Below are 19,108 nucleotides of genomic sequence, written 5' to 3'. Positions count from 1 at the left end.
TGCTATAAACAATCATTCTACTACATTTGGTATATGAAATTATTGTAAGGTGTACATTACCAACTGGCAGTTGTCATCTGACGTGACCTCATCGATATATTTCAGTGATTAAAGTTGAGTCTGTGTTTTGATAAGTTTTTCTTATACTGTATGCAATAGGTCAACTCAAGTCGGTGTATGGTAATATTTTATAATGTACATGTTCGTCTGGCAGGTTATTTTTTACCTTGACCTCATTTTCATGATTCATTGCTCAATGTTAGGTTTTTGTCTGTTTTTCTTATAAACTATATAGCTAAAATGTATGTCTGACAGGTATCATATGACCTTGATCTCATATTCACGGTTCATTGGTCAATGTTAAATTTCCCTGCTTAAACTTGAGGACCTTTCAAGGTTCTTAAATACTATATGCAATCGGCAAATTATATTTGATCCATGGAATGTTGTAATGTGCCATACATTTCTATTTTGCGGGGGTCATCTGACTTTGACCTCATCTTCATGGTTCATTGGTCAATATAAAGATTTCATGGTTTGGTCTGTTTCTTGCATATTACATGTATAAGAAATAGGTCAACAATATTTGGTGTATGGATTGATTGTAAGGTGTACATGTATTTCTGGCTTGGTTTATCTGACATTGTCCTCATTTTCTTGTATCATGTTAAGTTTATGTGATACTATAGTTGTTAAACTTATATTTTGGACTAGCAACGTAAAATCAATGGTCAGTATAGCAGGCGAGAGTGAGGAGACATTTCAGCATATGTACTTTTGTTGTAAACTATAGTAGAAAAAAGAGAAAGCAAAACTAATCAACAGCCAGGACAAGATCTATAAATAATTCTATGTCGCCTAAGACATCAGATGACTCCCTTTAGTTCTTTTTCTTGAAGAATGTTTGTAGCCGTAAATGTGGGGTTCTTTTCAGAAACTATTCAAAAAGGCAGCTATAAAATGCCAGGAAATGAAACATGTAAATAATTCAAACTAGAAAACTAACGGTCTTATTTATAACAAAACAATTCAGAAAAACAAATATGACAAACCAAGGGCAACCACTGGGCTACAGGCATATAAGGAATTTGGCAGGGTTAAACATATTTGTGAGCGCTTCACCCTCTCCTAACCTGGAACAGTGGTGTGACAGAACAACACGAAAACATAATGCCAACTTTTTCGTATATGTTTCACTCTAGGACTAAAGCTCAGAATTTTGTTGAAAAATATCTTAATTAATTACAGAGTCCGAATTATAATACTGTCAAAACAGTTGGTTGTACTTCTTTATTTTGTTCATTGTTAATTGAGACTGAATGTTGCCCTCTTTATGTCGTTTGGCTTTGTTTTTTGTCATTGGTTGTTTTCTCATTGTAATAAATATGTTCCTGCATTGACATATATTCACTTGTCATTTGACAATGTGAATATGAATGCCGGATACAAATCGACCTTATGCAAATGAATATTAATATATCTGTTACCTATTTCGGGTTGTTAAAATCTCTAAAAAAATGTCTTTCCGGGATTGAAAATTGGGTTATGAGAAAACAAACAGACAGAAATTCATCTTTTATTCATATTTGAATGTTCCAAAATCAATCAAAGTCTTATACATGTACATGTATACGTGCAATAATTTATTATTTCATGATATTGGTCATCGATTAGAGAAACTACAATCATTAATTCGGACGTCATTTGGGCAATAAACTTGGCGTCCCATTGGACGTCAATTTGAGGGTCAAAATATTGGACACTGATTTGAGAATGTGACGTCACATTTGGACGTTGATTTGAGAAATGGATGTCTATTCATATATATATATATATATATATATGTATGTTTATATCGGGTTATATGACCGTCGGCAGTGATCGGAGGTCACCCTGATGATTAATCATATGGCATTTAGACTAAAATACACACAAACTGGTAATACATATTATCGAGCCAATGCATTCTAAATTGTTTATTTAAGACTTTTTATAAATTGGATATACTTTTTTATTAGTATGTTGTAAATCAAATATGACAATATGAGTCAAATCGGTGAACATGAATTTGACAGCTAAGAACCCTTTAATACATTGCTAATTTCATATTAATTTTGATATAAAAAATATATAAAAACTTCATTAAGTCCATGCTGCTCTATTGCATTTTAGAATAATTTTTCTAAAAAAAAAAAAAAATATTTTATTCATCTGATTACAGTTTTTAAGAAGGCCATCCTTAAAAAAAATTATGTGTTTGATGTTGCATACACATGCATGGTAGGGTTCGGATGGTTGGCCAACAAAAGTAACACATGTTTAAAAAAAAAAAGGAGGTAAGAGCAGGAAACGAATTTAAAAAGAAAAATTGAAAAAACATTTTGTATAAATGTTCAGGTTAAGCTGCTTTTTAGGTGGGTATATAGGAAGGCAACTTCTAAGTCTAACAATTGAAATTTTATTTTTGGAATAATAAAATCAATAATATTAATTTCTTTTCAAGATGATGTTGCTGTCTTTTTATGTAAACGACTATGTGTATGTAGACTAGAGCTCTGGCTGAACCCTTTACCACACTCATGACATTTGTATGGTTTTTCATTGGTATGGACTCGAAGATGAGTTTTTAGATTACCCTTAAAATTAAATTCTTTTCCACAAACATCACACTTAAATTGTTTCTTTTCGTAGTGTGTCTGCTGATGCCAGTTTAAACTATACTTTTGATTAAACACTTTTCCACATTTAGAACAAGGATAGTTAGGTCCATCTGATTTAGTCAATTGTTTTTGTGCGGTTTTAAAATTCAAAACTTTTGGATCAGCTTCCTCCTCCGTGACATCTTTTTGTGTTGACATCTTCCCTTCATCCATCATTGAAGGAGTTACTGTAAACTTTGACTTCGTTAAAGTCTGATTTACTACTTTAACTTTTCCTTGAACGAATTTCGCTTTTTCGGATTCAGCTGAAACATGTGTAAAAGATTCAATCTGAATCAGTTCTTTCTCATCATGATTCTTTGAATTCAACTCTTTCTTGTGTAATATGTAATGTGTATTCAAACTGCTGCTTTGAGTAAACCCTTTTTTACAAACTTTACAGGTAAACGGCCTTTCATTTGTATGTGTTATCATGTGCTTTTCGTAATTACATTTAAAAGTAAATTCCTTTACACACTGTCCAGCTTTACACACGTACTGCTTAGATAAAGTGTGAGTTTTTCGGTGTGCATTACGACTTCCTGACTGGCTAAATCCTTTTCCACAGATGCCACAGACATATGGCTTTTCTCCAGAGTGCACACGTAGATGATCGTTTAGTGATTTTTGTATACTAAACCTTTTTTGGCATAAATCACATTCATAAGGCTTTTCTCCAGTATGAGAACGTATGTGCTGATTTAACTCTTGGTTTGTTGCAAACCTTTTCTGACAAATCAAACAAGAAAATAGCTTATTCTCTGCATGAACATTTCTTCTATGAGTTTTTAAACTATCTTTATACTTAAATTCTTTACAGCATGTTTCACATTTAAGTTTATCCTCTTGTTTGTGACTTTCTCTGTGAGTTTCTTTGTGGCTGTCTAAATCCCTCAGCCTCTTAAATGCTTTGTTACATGTTTTGCACTTGTGTAATTTGGTATCCTGGTGCATCAATTGATGATTATTTAAGCTAGTTCCTGTAGAAAATTGCAAACCACATACATGACATAAATACGGTTTTTCCCCAGTATGCCTCCTTCTGTGGAAAATTAATGAAGTTACAGAAGAAAATGTTTTCTCACAAAATCTACACGTGTACGGTTTCTCCCCAGTGTGTATTCGCCTGTGAGTCTTCAAAGAATGTCTCCGACGGAATGATTTATCACAAACATCACAAGTGAAAGGTTTGACATTTGAGTGTGTGAAAAGATGTTTCTTATATCTAGATATGTAATGAAATCCAGTTCCACAATGTAAACAAACAAACCTTTCATTTTTTTCAGGCACTGCTTTTTCGATGAGCCATAAATTGTTACTGATTGGTATCTGGATTTCTTCATTGCATTGCATGACATTTGAAGTTTTTGTTTGAGAACATGAATGATGTCGTTTTGTGTGTTTATTGAGCAAACGTTTTGCATGAAATCTTTTAAAACAAACAGAACACCTAAACGGTTTTTCACCAGTATGGTATTTCCTCCTGTGTTCTTGTAGTTTACTTCCTTCCTTTAAACTTGTGTCACACAGTTCACAATTGAACAAATTCTCGCCAGTGTGTATCTGATTATGGATCTTTAAAGTATATTTATCTCGAAAACTTTGACCACAAAGATCACAATGCTGAATCCTAAATCCTGCATGACTGCTCTCATGGATTTTCAATTTGCTCATGTGATTAAAGCCAGCATTACATTCAAAACAATTAAATTTCCATTTATTTGAATGGGATTTTGAGGGTCTTGGCATGGAATGTGTTAACTCATGTGATTTCAATAAGCTAGAAGAACAGAACTGTTTGTCACATTGGTAGCAGGTATGCTTCTCATTTGAATTCAGTGGATATTCCTTATTACTGGTAACCTTAAACATGTGAATGCCACTATTGCTTTGTTCTTTTTCTCTGTTCATAGTGTTGTTCTTCTTGTCCTCTCCTTTTAAATCATTGTTGTGATAACTGTTCTTTCGGATATGGATATATAAATGCTTAATCAAAAGTTTTTCAAGATCAAATTCTTCAGCACAAAAACCACATTTAAAAGTCTTAAAATGCACATTTGTCTCTTTATGAAGTGTGAAAATGTCCTTATCTTTAAACGTAGCATCACACTTTGAGCATTTAAAATTTTCTTCTGAAACCTTTGTATCATTATATTTAGATTTGCTGTCAATAGACTGATAGTTCATCATAATCCCTTCTACTATTTTGTCTACTTTTTTGTCAGAATCTTGACAATCTTTGTTTGACTGTCTTCTCTCTGTTTGATGTGACAGCTCATGAATTTGAAATTTAAACTTCTGACTAAATAGTTTTCCACAAAAGAAACAAAGAAAAGGTTTTCTTTTCATGATATCTGTATGTACCATTGTTATATGATTGCGAAATGAGTTTTCATATCTGAAATCTTTATCACAGAATTCACATGAATATGGTGTTTCCCCTGTGTGAATTCGTCTGTGCAATCTTAAAACGGACATCCTCTTAAATTTTTTAGAACATAGGCAGCATGAATATGGTCTAACATCTGAATGCTTTTCCAGCTGATGTTTTTTAAGCATACTCATATGTTGAAACTCTTTGCCACAAGGGAAGCACCAATGTATAGTTTTCTGCTTTTGTAATTTTGTTCTGACTCTAGTGTGAATTCGAGTGTGCTGTTTTAAGCATCTGGACTTCTTGAACTTTTTGCAACATACATTACGTGAATATCGTCTTTCGTCTGTATGTATTTTCTGATGCTCCTCAAATAGGCTTTTACATTTGAACCCTTTTCCACATGGGATACAAAAATTTTGTTTTCTTTGTTTGTTTAACTTTTGTCCTTTGCAAATGTTTCCTATCTGTTTCTGATTATTTAATTCAAGTCTGGACCTGAATGATTTCATACATTTTTTTACTTTTTTTTCATTTGTTATGTTATTTGCTCTCAAACTATTCAAATTTTCTCCATCTTCATTTACATCTTTACAAGAATAAACTACTCTTCTATGTGTTAGTGCAGTTGATTGATTGTTTGCTGTGTTTTCTGTTAATATATTTTCTCTTAGAACGTCTTTTAGAACAACATAACATTCTTTGATTTGAGGGTTAACCCTCACATTAATGATTTTTGCTCTATCTGTTCTACCGTATTGAGTGTCTTTTAAAACAACATTACATTCTTTGATTTGTGGGTTTACATTTATGATCTTTGCATTTTCTTTCCTACTATATTGACAACTTTGATAACCCTGGTAACATGATGTCTCCACTTGCTGACAATTAGATTCACTATTTATCAGGCTTAATGTAATATTTTCAGAATCATCATGATCATCCCATTGGTCACTTTCATTGTTGTGTCGTGTAACAGAGTTCAAATTATTGAACTGATCTTTCATTAATCTGAATGTTTGCTGTATTTTAGCATCTTCCATATGTTCACTATTAGTTTTTCTTTTTGTTGTTGAATGCATTTTATTGAACTGTTCGTCGGTTAACCCATATGGTACATTTATTTCAATTTCACTTAATAAATCATTAAAAGTGTTGTCTGTTATTCCGGTTGTAGAGTCAGGTAACTTATTACATGGCGAATTCTGACTTGCGCCTTTCTGGTTTTCTTTATTTCTTTCTTCTAGATGTTGACTAACAGTTGTTATTGTTTGTATTTCAATAATTTGAGTTTTTGTTTTTGTTTCAGTTGTACAGTCAGTTAATTCATTACAAGACCAATTGTGACTTGTATCTTTCTGGTTTTCATTATTTGTTTCTGCTAGATGTTGACTCTCGGTTGTGATTGTTTGTTTTTCAACAACTTTAGGTTTTTTCTTAATACAAGAAGTGCTTGTGTCCCACAATGTACTATCAAACATTTTTTCTACATGTCTCCTTTCACTCGTACGTATCACTTTAATTTCATGTTTATTTACATTTTGCTTGTACTTGATGCTTGCCCCAGATGTTTTACATTGTGGTTTCTTATCTGAAACATTGACCTTTTTATTTCCCTTATTTTTTTTACTTGAACTCGTCCGATTTTCTGTATTAAAATTTTCTTTACTTGTTCTACCTGATGTGTCTTGATTAGTAGCAGAGCCTTTGTTTATAAATTGTGACCCTTTTGCTTTATCCCTGACACCACTAGTTCTTCTTTTGGCCTCTGAAAATACATCATCATTTGGATGTTCTGGTACATTAGAAGATGTACTTTTGGTGGTCACTGCAATGACTTCTTTGCCAATGTTCTGATCGTCATTTTTATTTGGGATACTGGGACTTGCATCATCATTTTCTGAAAATGAACAGGACAGTATGTGTATTTAAAGAACTTTTAAATCCTTATTTTGGCCTCTATAATCTCTATATGTTTAAAGATATGCCATACACTATACTACTCAATCAGTAAAATAACAGTTGAAGTTTGCTACTTAATTCCTTTCCCTCTGTTCATTGCTTTAATTGACCTTCTATTTTCTGTTTTCAAACTTTCATGTATTCAATAATAAATATTCTCATCATAGCTCATATACCAGGTTTACATTTTTTAATGCCAACTGCCTGTTTCATCCACAAAAGACTCATCATGCAGTGACTCTTAAATCAACACTTTTTAAGTTTTTTTTATATATTCAAGTTTCTTTCAATATGTTCTAGGAGCTAACTGGTACTTTTACAAATATCACATGATTAAAAGAAAATGCAAGTGAAGTTTTCTGCAATTTGTCAAATAGATCAGTATATGCTGGACTGCTCTAGTCATGTTTTTTAATGTTCAGTTGACACAATTTTTTTTTATGTCAGGACCTTTTAACCTTAATATGAGGTACAGGTTTTCTCATTGATGAAAGCTGTATGGTGACTAGGCCTCTATTTGCTAGCGTCTGAATCATTTAGTCTCTGGTGGATAGTTGTTTCATTGAAATCGTACCTCACCTTATTCTCGTTAAATTGTATTGCAGTGTAAGATATAACATCACAAAAAAGAAACATATTTAAAATGGCTTGGGTTGAATAATACTGTAAATTCAGAAATAATATTATGAGAAGTTTTAGCTCCATTTATTTGAAATCTGCCTTATTAATGAAATTATTACAATTTTAGAAAAAAAAATAGGCACAGACATACATGTATGTACCAGGTATCAGAATGCAAGTTCTTATTATTGTGATACTCAATGACTTGCATTATTCACATCAATAAAAACCTCACAATAATTACTGTATTTACAGCTCACTTAAACATACTTATTTCTGTACTACAAATAACTTGATCAGAGCTGGATGTTTCAAAGAAAGTGTTCACAGTTTCCTTGTTATCTTCATTGTGCTCCCCAGAACTACAAACTTCAAACCAGAGGGTATCCCATGTCAAAATTTCACCTTCAACTTTAATCTCATCAGATGATCTATTGTCATTGTTCTGTAAGATATCTTCTTGAAGACTCAATTCCATCATAAAATAGATTGTTCCCTTCAGCTGGGTAAGGATGCTATTTTGAAAATGAGTATTTGTCTGTTCATCTTAATTCCTAGAAAAATTTGATTATAATTTTTATTTTTGGCTTTAAACTTATGGCACCCTGCTCGTTCTGTCCTACTAACATCAATGCATGTCAATGCTTTCATTCAGGTTTTGTTTCTAATTTACAGGTAAAGCACCTTAATTGTTTGAGTTCATTTTTTGGTCATGACACAGATATTTTTTTCAGCATCCTCAGGTAGCTTAATTGTCAATGACATCATTAAAACTTATAAACTATTGGATATATTGCATGGAGAGCAATCATTTTCTGATAGGATTCACACCAGAGTGAATATTGGAAATAATATTCAGTTCCACTCAAGAGCTTCTCTTGTCTTTATCTGAAATAATTGAAACCAATATTATTGATCAGTCTATTATTAATTTATATGTGTATTGCTATGATGATCATTGTCATCTTTGTGAATTTCTTCTATTACTTGTACCTATTCTAACATCTGCCGAAGACTTCTTTAAAACTGAGTTTTACTGTGCATGCTGTGAGTATTGCTGAGTTTTTGGTTCATTCCCCATTGGATAGAGGTATAAGGGGAGGGTTGAAATCTAACAAAACATGTTTAACTCACCAGATTTGTATGTCTGTCCCAATCTTACTAGGAACCTCTAGCCTTTGTTCAGTGTTGTTAGTCTTGTGTGTTTTTTTTTTATTTTGAGTTTTGGTTCATTTGTAAGTTTTGCAGTTTACCCAGTTTTTGGTGGGGTTCGTTTTGATTAGTCTTTGGTTTTCTATGTTATGTCATCTGTACTATTATTTGTCTGTTTGTCTTTTTATTTTTGGCCATGGCATTGTCAGTTTGTTTTCGATCTATGAGTTTGACTGTCCCTCTGGTATCTTTCGTCCCTCTTTTAGTGTGGTGTTCATTTTGCTGAACTAGTATACATTATTGTCTAGGAGGCATATGAAGCCTGCCTTTCAGTTTGGTAGTAGAATGTTGTTGCTGGGTTAAAGATACATGATTGGTGTCCTCGGACTGTTTTCTGCTCTCTGGTCAGGTTGTTGTTTCTATGACATATTGCCAGTTTCTGTTCTCTATTCTATTAGACTTTTTAGTTTAGCATGTTTAGGTAAGGAACATATATAATATAGGCACGTCTCAGTAAATTGTAAAAGTATGGTTACCATTAACTAAAAAGATATTGGCAAGTGTCCCTAACAACCAGTGTTCTCCCCAGGACCTTTAAGCATCATGTTAATGTTATGCTATATTTCTTGAAAGTGATGCTATCTGAATTGGTTTTCTTATAGGTTGTGTTAGGGAGCTACCTTTTGATTTTTCTGGGGGGGGGGGGAGGGGGGGGGGCTAGGATGAAATTTGAAAATGAAGGCAGGACAAGAGTTTTGAGTAAAAAAAAAGGCAGAATGAGCAACTTGGCAAAAAAAAAAAGGCAGGATGACAATTTATGTAAGAAAAGTATGGATAAACTAATAAAAAAAGCAGGACCTAATAGAGTGAAAAATAAAAAGGCAGGACAGAGATTACAACTAAAAAAAATGCAGGACAAAATTTTTCATCCTGGCCCCTCCATAAAAATCAAATGGTAGCTCCCTTATGGGTGTGATTCTATAATTTTTAGAAACAAGATGGTATTTAAAATTTCCCTGTTTACCAGGATGTTACATGTAAGTGTCATATATTGTCATATGTCTTCTTTTTTCTTATGGCATATACCTAGTATACAGCAGATGAACTCATTTGTTAGCCCTTTATTCCTTTATGAAGGATGTTGGCAACTCTATTTCATTATTACAAGCTTTTTAAGGACTGTTATAAATTGATAGTCTATAAATAATAGAACTGCATTGCAAAAGCAGAAAAAATGAGGTCTGTGTTTGTTTTTGTATAAATATATATATAAGGGATAAACCATTAAAATAGGGGTGGAAAACGATTCTCATTTGACACCAATTGATTGCTGCTTTGGAGAGATCCAGGCATTACTTTTCATGCATAGATTTTTAATCTCCTCCTTGATTATCATTTTTTTATGTTTTTTTTTTTTGTATCAATGAACGAGTTTGTAATGTATGTAAATTGGGTGAAGTAGTAGATGAAAATCACTTTTTACTGAATTGTTAAAAAATTTCTAACTACAATATTATAATACAGCTGTAGTGAGAATCAGCTAATATGAAATGTTGCATTAATAGCAATTTTTTAAATGTCCTGAAAGTGACAAGTTCTTATATACGTAAATGTCTGGTATATATAAAAAGGAGATTTTAGCTTCTTAATTATAACATGTTATATCATTATGCTGTATTCATTGTTATAATGTACTTGGTTAGAGTGCTGCCATGTAACACAGAGGTTACAACTTCCTGGCTGGTTCAAGTCCCAGAGCCAGAGGAGAAAAGCAACCTTGTATAAGTGAAAATCATGCTCTCTGTTTACAAATAATATATATTCCAGAGGTGGAATTAGGGGTTGGCAGGGCCCCCTTTAGTGGGAAAAATTTGGTTGATTATATAGGGAATCACTGAAGCATGACTGGAGTGGGCCCCCTCTTAGGCAGTCAGTGGGCACCCAATTATGAAAATTTCTGGATCCGCCACTGTATTCAGCGTCTTTGTTTCAAATTTATCAAATAACAAATATCAATTCATTCCAAAAAGATTTTCAGAAATACTTGTAGGATCCATGAACATGATGAAATAAGTTGGGTTTGGAACTGTAACTTACAGTGTAAGGTTTATGTGTAAGACTGTGTATTTGAATTTTCTCTTCATCACTTGTAATAGGACAAACAATGACCGTTAGAGATCCGCAGCTATGTAATTTGATGCTAACTATCCAATTCTGTCTGAACTTTAAAAAACAACAAAATCTCTATATATATTATATAATGTAGGCCCGCACATTCAGAAGAAGTTTTATATTTTTTAAAACCCTTTGCTCTGATTACAGAACCCTGTGGTGCTCCAGATAGTGGAGGGGTGTACATGTAGGGTTTAATAATGTCCCCCATGAAATTATGTCCACCGGAAATTATTTCATAGTAAATACTGTCCATGGACAATATTTACTTATTTTAATGTGTCCTGGGCACAATATGTCCTCAGGTATGAAAAAGTGACCATGAACATGGACATTATTTAATACTTGAATTATGTCCAGGTGGACATTTTTTCACAGGACATTATGTCTGCCAGAACATTTTTTGATATGATTAAATTATTAAATGATATCCATTGCCTTGTTATTACTCATAACTGGACGTATTTTTACCTATAATTGCAAACTTTGTTACTTTGACAGAGAGTTGTCTCATTGGCACTCATACTATCTGTATCTTCTTATTTATATTTTTAAATATATATACATGTATAATGATTTAAATTCAAATAAGTAACAATTGCTGTTCAGTATTATTTTCCTTGGAGGACACAATTTATCAACAATTACTACGAAAAAATTGTCCTGTGTATACGTAGGTGGACCATATTTCATAACTGTTGCTGTAAAATGCTGTCCACTTAGGGAACAATATTTCATGGCAATGGGCAATATTTAATACCAAAATTCTATATTTTCTTTTGCCTCCTTCTCATAATAAATATAGTAAAGTGCTTCACATTTGATTTTATACTTTACACACTTCCTTCTTATTGTCATTAGCATTAGCTGGGCATTTCTTCTCTATATTCACTTCCATCCACTATTTGTTTACATTTGTATATTAATCAATTTCTAATCAATCGTTCAGTTTTTATTAAAATTCAAGTATATTAAAACATTTTAATGACCTTTGTATTACTTCCCTTGGAGGACACAATTGAATATGGGGACGAAGTCCCCAATTACAGTAGAAAAATCAATAAAAAAAAAAATTAAAAATTCAATCTCCTAATGAACTCAAAATCGTTAACTTTTTTTTTCTAACTTTTTTATTTTCCCGCATCTGCGCAGAAATCTTTTCCGGTATCTTTTATCTCGGGATTTGAGTAAAATATTTAGGGGACGTACCTTATAACAGTATGCAAATCAATAAAACTAAAAATCAATATAAAAATCAAAATACTAATGAAATCATAGTGTTTCTTTGTTTACATTGAAAATGAAGTCACAACTAAAATCCCTAACAACAGGCATACCTGCCAACCCTCCCGTTTTGAGCGGGAGACTCCCGCTCAAATGGCGAAAAACGGGAAATCTCCCGCTTGCCGGTACCCTCCTGCGCGGGAGTATAGAATCTCCCCCTTTGGGATATTTTAACCTTGAATGACAAGTCAACAGTAATTACGTTTTTGTCTCACTGATTAGGGTTGTAATTACCTGTAAATCACAGACCATGTGAAATTAAATGGCTTCACTTGACAGCTTGGGTGTCAAACATAGTACTAATTAACGATAATTAACGACTTTTGAAGCAAAACACTTCAAAGAAATTTCGGGTTACTTCCCCTGTTTAATCCTGTTTTAAGTTACCCTTCTTAAAATAATGTGAATTGATAAAACAATATAAACTAAATACAAATTAAACAAAGAATCATAAAAGAAGGGCAATTAAAAGATTTTGTATGCCTTAAGACAAAAAAAAAATAATTATATTTTAAAAGTCACTTAAAAGATCTATACTTCTATTCAATGTTTATATTGAAATTAATAAGATATGTATTGAACCAAATTTAGTCAAATAGATAAGTACACACACAAAATGCACCTGTGACAATATGATTGCTCTCTTATAACAGAGGTGTCTGGGGTGAAAGTTGTCTGGAAGTGATTCAAATGTCAAAGTTGATGAAATAGGAAAGAAACAAACAACACACCTTCTGTAGGATATAACCATATTTAAAGAAACAAAGTATATCTATAAACTCTTATATGTGTTTCGTAGATAAATAAATAAACACGTCATATATTTCACTTGAAAATGTCGTTCGCGCAAAATCTCCCCCTCAGCTGTCATAGCTGTGAGGGAGATCTCCCTCTTTGAAGGTTTCAGAGGTTGGCAGGTATGCAACAGGACGTATTTCCGTTTCCTTTTTAACAGATTCTGGAGTTAAAATATGCTTTAATTAAAAAAAATAATGAATACGGACTTCGTCCCCTTTCACAGGTAACAACGTGTGCCTCATATTAGCAACTACTGTGAAAACTTGTCCAGTGGGTGGACACTATTTCATAACTGTTGCAGTAAAAATTTGTCCACTTGAGTTCAGGGACAACATTTCATGGCAATGGACATTATTTAATACCAAAATTCTATGAAAAACTGTCCAGGTGGACATTTTTTCACAGGACACTATTATGTCTTACATACAAATTTATGAAAAACTGTCCAGGTGGACACTTTTCACGGTATCGGGTCCGTTCGCGCCCAATACACGTTCGCACCCAACACCTTTCGCCCCCTAGGTCCGTTCGCACCCTACACGTTCGCACCCTTTTTTTATTAATCAAAAACCTGATAAATTTTTATGTTTATATCAGAATATTTTTATTTCCATAAATAAAAATTCGGGAATTTTTAAATGAAATATTGTTTTAAATTGATTTGATGATTAATTATTAAATGTTAATTATGTTTGATTACTGCTAATTGGTATTTATACACAGCCTAATTTGGTGTTATTGTTGAGTGTTTAAAAATCATGATTGTTGTCATGGTTGTTTTAACTTGCTTTGATGTAAATACTGCATGTATTTAGCTTGGTATGAGTAAAACTTTGAAGATTTTAAATAAAAGACATGAAAGATAATTGTTTTTAACAGCTTGGTTCCTTTGATCTCATGTGTGTCAGAATCAGTCTCACTTTATTCATAAACAATGAAAAAAAATATTTATAGCAATACACTATCCAAAACATGATTACGAATTATTCAACACATAAAAAAAAACGTTTTCAGAATCCCAATTCCTTTTGAAACAGTAAAAAAGAAATATTTATAGCAATACACTAACCAAAACATGATTAAGATTTTATCAACACAAAAAAAAAAACGTTGTCAGAATCTCACTTTATTTAGAAACAATGAAAAAAAATAATTTATATATATATATAGATATATAGAGAGCAATACACTTACCTAAACATGATTAAGATTTATTCAACACATTAAAAAACGTTTGTCAGAATCTCACTATATTTAGAAACAATGAAAAAAACATTTATAACAATACACTAACCAAAACATGATTAAAAATTATTCAACACAAAAACATATTACTGGTGATCACTGGTTGTCAGAATCTCACTTTATTTAAAAAACAATGAAAAAAATATGTTTATAGCAATAGCCAATACATTTACCATGACACAAAAAAACCTTGTCAGAATCTCACTTTATTTAGAAACAATGAAAAAATATATATTTATAGCAATACATATACCAAAACTCGTTTACAAATTATTAAAGACAAAACCAATAAAAATTGGGCGCGAACGTGTAGGGTGCGAACGGACTTTGGGTGCGAACGTGTAGGGTGCGAAAGTGAAAAGGGGGCGAACATGCATGGGGCGAACGTGATTGGGCGCGAACGGACCCGGATTCACTTTTCACAGGACATTATGTCTTACATACAAAGTAGAAAGAAAGAATATGCTCTGATCGACACTTCCAATTCAGTGTCAAAATTTGTTAAACTTACAACCAACAAGTACAAGTGTCAAGTACCGTTTTTATAAATCTGTCGTCAATCTGTGAACCACGACGAACCACATGATAATATTTTCAACATCCTAATTTTTGACTCATTTTGATTTGAGTCGAGAAAAATGATTGGCTAATTTGGAAGATATTCTAAATACAAAGTCATAGACGGTTATATCTGGCGATCCGTTCATTTGTTCCTTTTATTTTTTATGACTTTTATTAAAATGGTTTATTTGCATCTTTAGATGATTTTAAATAAGCTCAATTTCTGTTGATTCATTTAGCCAAGGATTTTTATAGTAATATATCGCTGTACACATCCTTAATCTAGCTAGACCCTGATTAAATAATTATTTCAATTTGACTGTTAGGTAAAAAAAAATCTAATTTTTGAATTATTTAAGATGCTACCGCATCGTGTAGGCGGCATACCGTAAAGTCAGCTATATAGGTCGTTTCTCCTTAAATTTGGGGCCAACTGAAGTATACGGACATGTACGTAGTTCCTTGCGAATTATCTTTTTTTTTTTTTAAATATGTCATTGAGTGATATGGTTAATGATAAACCTAACTTGACGGATATGCAATGCAAACCAAAAATGTTTACCTACAAAGGTCAACAGGTCGACAAGTTGACATTAACAATAAGATGGTCTTCCTACAAAGGTCGACAAGTTGACAGTAACACTAACACAATTATCTGCATGTCGACAGGTTGGCAAAACATTGCTTACCTACAAAAGTCGACAGTTCGACAAGTTGACACTACCAAAAAGGTTTTATTTCTAAGGTCAATATGATATTTTTAATTTTTCAATTGTCAACTTGTCAACCTGTCGAGCTGGTTTCTGGTATTTTCAATGTCATCAAATTGTCGAACTGTATACCTATTTACTTGTCAACTTGTAAACTTGTGTATTATAATTGTATTTGGATGTATTATGTCTTAATCAATTTCTAATCAATCGTTCAGATTTTATTAAAATTAAAATAATCATGTCTTTTGATTAGGTAAATGTGTGGTTTTATTGACTTTTGAAAAAAACTGATATTCACTGAGGCCAACGGCCGAAGTGAATGTCACTAGGTTTTTTTCAAAAGTCAATTAAACCACATATTTACCGAAACAAAAGACAGTACATATAATTGTTTTATTCCATGTTCCGAATGAGAAAAATATGCATTCAATTACAGTTATTTACCAAAACCAATCATTGTGTACGTCAAACAGTTTACCGTTTTTTAACACGTAAAAGCACGCGACGTTTTGCGCCGGGTGAATATACTTTTTCAGCAAGTGAACTTATGCTTTTTTATTCAAAATCCAATTCATATAGAAAACTCTACTAAATTTCTATCAAATTGTGAATAAATTAAATTGTTAACCTGTCAACCATAATGGTATTCACCACTCACTCAATCGTGAAATGAAGATCGTTTTGTGACTGCTCTTAAATTTGTTATCTAAGATGCATCCATTACAGTTATTTTCCAATGTTTGTAGTTTAAAGGTATGGTTGGCTTGCTTGCTTTTTTTGTATAAATGTTTGATCACTCTTAATTGCAATGCTTAAGCAACCATTTATACAAACAAAGCAAGCAAGCCATGCAACTACACCAGTGACATATAAACTTCAAGCATTAGGAAAATAGCTCTAATGACGTTGTATTAGTATGTGATGTAGATTTAGACCGAAACCAAAAACTTAGCTTTTTCGGTGACATGCATTGATTGGCTTTACTGTCCAAGATATATGCATCCAATGATGGCGTGTCATATTATGAAAGGATAATATTTATCCTAAATATAAATCTGGAACTGGAAAAATTATTAAAGATAATAGAGTTGACTGTATTCGCAATAAATGCAATTTTTACGGAATTTATTGATATATTACCTCAGACTTCAAGTTCACTCACTAAGTATGCATATATACATGTATATAATGAATCCTTCTGACTTCATGAATTGTGTTCGCGGAGAGTCGGAAGAATTAAGACTTTATATGATGAAAATGACTTAGTTTCCTTCTGTGTTAAAAGAGAGAAAAAATGGCTGACAAAACACAGTTGGGCACACGCCAAGAAAAATGGGTTACGGGGAATTTATTGACCTTAAATTATCATATATTTGTGATAGTTTTTTCCAACCTATTCATATTACCAAGCTTGAAAAGGTGGTATATTCCAGCGACACTTCTTATCACCTTGTATATAGGAATGGCCCCTCGAGAATAAAAAAACTGTTCAAGTTGTGATATTTACATTTTTATAAATAGAGTTTTGATAATCAATATTTTCGGTTTGATCGACCTCATCAATTTTACTTTGGGAATTCTAATTTGTTTTGTTAACATTTAAAACAGGTTAATTAATGTTATAATAATAAAAACAGTTTGGAGTAACTACAATAAGACGTTCTTGGGCTTGTGAGTTCTCCCTCGGACATCCCTAACTCGGTTTTGTACCATTTTGTCGGCGCCTCTTATAATACATTTGGTCTTTTATCTGGTGTTATTATCTTTTTCGGCGGTGACCTCAATGTTGATGGAGGGGCTTCCTTTCAGCTCTGTCCCTTTCCAAAGGTCTGTCATCTTCCTGTAGAAAGGGGCCGTTGTCCGTCAATATAGTCAGGCGGTCCCGGACTAGACTACATACCTCTGTTGTTGTTTGACTTCTTTCATTATCGGGAATCATTTTTTCTTTCGCTTAACAATTTCTGCTGGGAATAAGTTGTCATAAATCGGCATGGAAGCTGCGGTTAATTAACGGTGAAAGTAAAATCAAGCTCTGACAATTTCTGATCTACGGCGATAAGTAGACTAAGTAGCAATAAAATAATATTTTTGTTTGTGATCCCGTAAACTATTAAATACAAATACTCATAGGAAATACTTAAAAATACTTAGATTTCATTTCTTTAAGCAGGGACAGTATAGACTGTCTCTGCTTTAGTATAGACTGTCCCTGCTTTAGTATAGAGGCTCCCGCAGGGTCAAAAACGACCTGCGACCTCCGGGCTTTTTAGAGGCGACTTCCGACCTGAGGGCCTTCTAAAAACGACCTGCGACCTGTAAAATTTGGAAAAAACGACCTCCGACTTCACCCACGCTTAAAACGACCTTGCCATTTTGGAATCGTGTTTTAAATTTGCAAAGCCATCAACAACTACCGCAAAGAAAACTACAAAAGATTCGATAATCCGGAAACTTGACAATTCAGAGTCTACTTCAATGAACGAAGAAGATTGTGACCATTTTCATCTTAATGAAGATGACTACAACATTCTTCTTGATCAGTGTCAATTGGTTCGACCTGAAGAAGAATCCGACGAGGACGAAAATGAGACTGACAATGTTGACTGAGTTGTTCCTCTGAGAATTGTGTCGGAAAAATACGTTCTTCCCACAAGTAGAACTAGATCGGGAAGAACAATCGGCTGGCGTCCATCCGTCTGACCGTCCCTTGGTGGTATCCAGATGAAAACTTGAGAACGGATCAAAGATTTATTTCATTTGTTCCTAATTGTTTAGCACTATAAAGTACAAGTTAAGTTCGATTTTCATCTTAAATCAGCATGCAGTTTTCAAATAATCAATTTTGAACTATTTGTGACCCTTTTTGTATCTATAGTCGGTTAGAAGTCTTCGTTTCTTTGTTTCTAGAGCCTGATAAGCTATCAAATTGTCAAGTTATTATCATTTTTGAACCATTTTTGTTTCTTAAAAAAGATTTAAGTTGGTCTGGGTTATTGCTTCAAATACACTATGGACACTATGGGCGATGGTCCGCATCACTAGCGCATAGGGCACTAGCTACTAGCGTCTCTGTATGTGCTATAAAGAGACAAATGTATCCAAGTAAGGTTGATGATCAGTTTCATGTTTTATGTCCCGACAACATTGTTGCGGTAAATATAGTTTTTCCGTGTGTTCGTCCATCCGTTCGTTTGTCAGTTACACTTTGGTTTACCTTTGTGTTTAAGATGATTCCCTAAAACGTTTCCAGTCGAATCCAAGAAATTTTGTACCGTACTCTTTATTTGTCATGATATGGACTAACAACTGTGTAAAAATGGGGGAGTTCCATCGAAAATGGAAATAAGCGCCGAGCGGGACACCCCTGTCTTCAAGACATTTCCTTGTTGCCATCAGTCTATAGATCGTGTTCAAGTATCTCAGTAGGTAGATCTAGCTCTACATCCCCGGTGATTTTATAAGAGTCCTGGGGACTTGCTCAATATGAATATTGTGTTGGACTAGTGAAACACTGAATGTTTGGTTGA

General features: G+C 33.1%; 1 protein-coding gene across 2 annotated transcripts; it reads right to left on the bottom strand.

The window, feature by feature from the left end:
- Positions 1–2,444: 2,444 nt before the first annotated feature.
- On the bottom strand, positions 2,445–14,917 carry LOC127704902 (zinc finger protein 721-like). 2 transcript variants are annotated; one of them, XM_052209134.1, is made up of 3 exons: positions 14,845–14,917; positions 7,927–8,544; positions 2,445–6,973 (listed from the first exon to the last, which is right to left on the bottom strand). In XM_052209134.1, exons 2-3 carry the CDS (start codon positions 8,135–8,137, stop codon positions 2,499–2,501), a joined length of 4,686 nt encoding a protein of 1,561 aa, XP_052065094.1. In that variant the 5' UTR covers positions 8,138–8,544; positions 14,845–14,917; the 3' UTR covers positions 2,445–2,498. The 2 variants fall into 2 exon arrangements, with proteins under 2 accessions (XP_052065094.1, XP_052065095.1); XM_052209135.1 differs by having other exon boundaries at positions 14,819–14,913.
- Positions 14,918–19,108: the final 4,191 nt, after the last annotated feature.

This window comes from Mytilus californianus, unplaced genomic scaffold (genome assembly GCF_021869535.1).
Source record: "Mytilus californianus isolate M0D057914Y unplaced genomic scaffold, xbMytCali1.0.p SCAF_6, whole genome shotgun sequence".
In the NCBI taxonomy this organism is placed as follows: Eukaryota; Metazoa; Mollusca; class Bivalvia; order Mytilida; family Mytilidae; genus Mytilus; species Mytilus californianus.
Note: the sequence above shows the minus strand (reverse complement) of the source record. Positions and strands in the feature narration are given on the sequence as shown.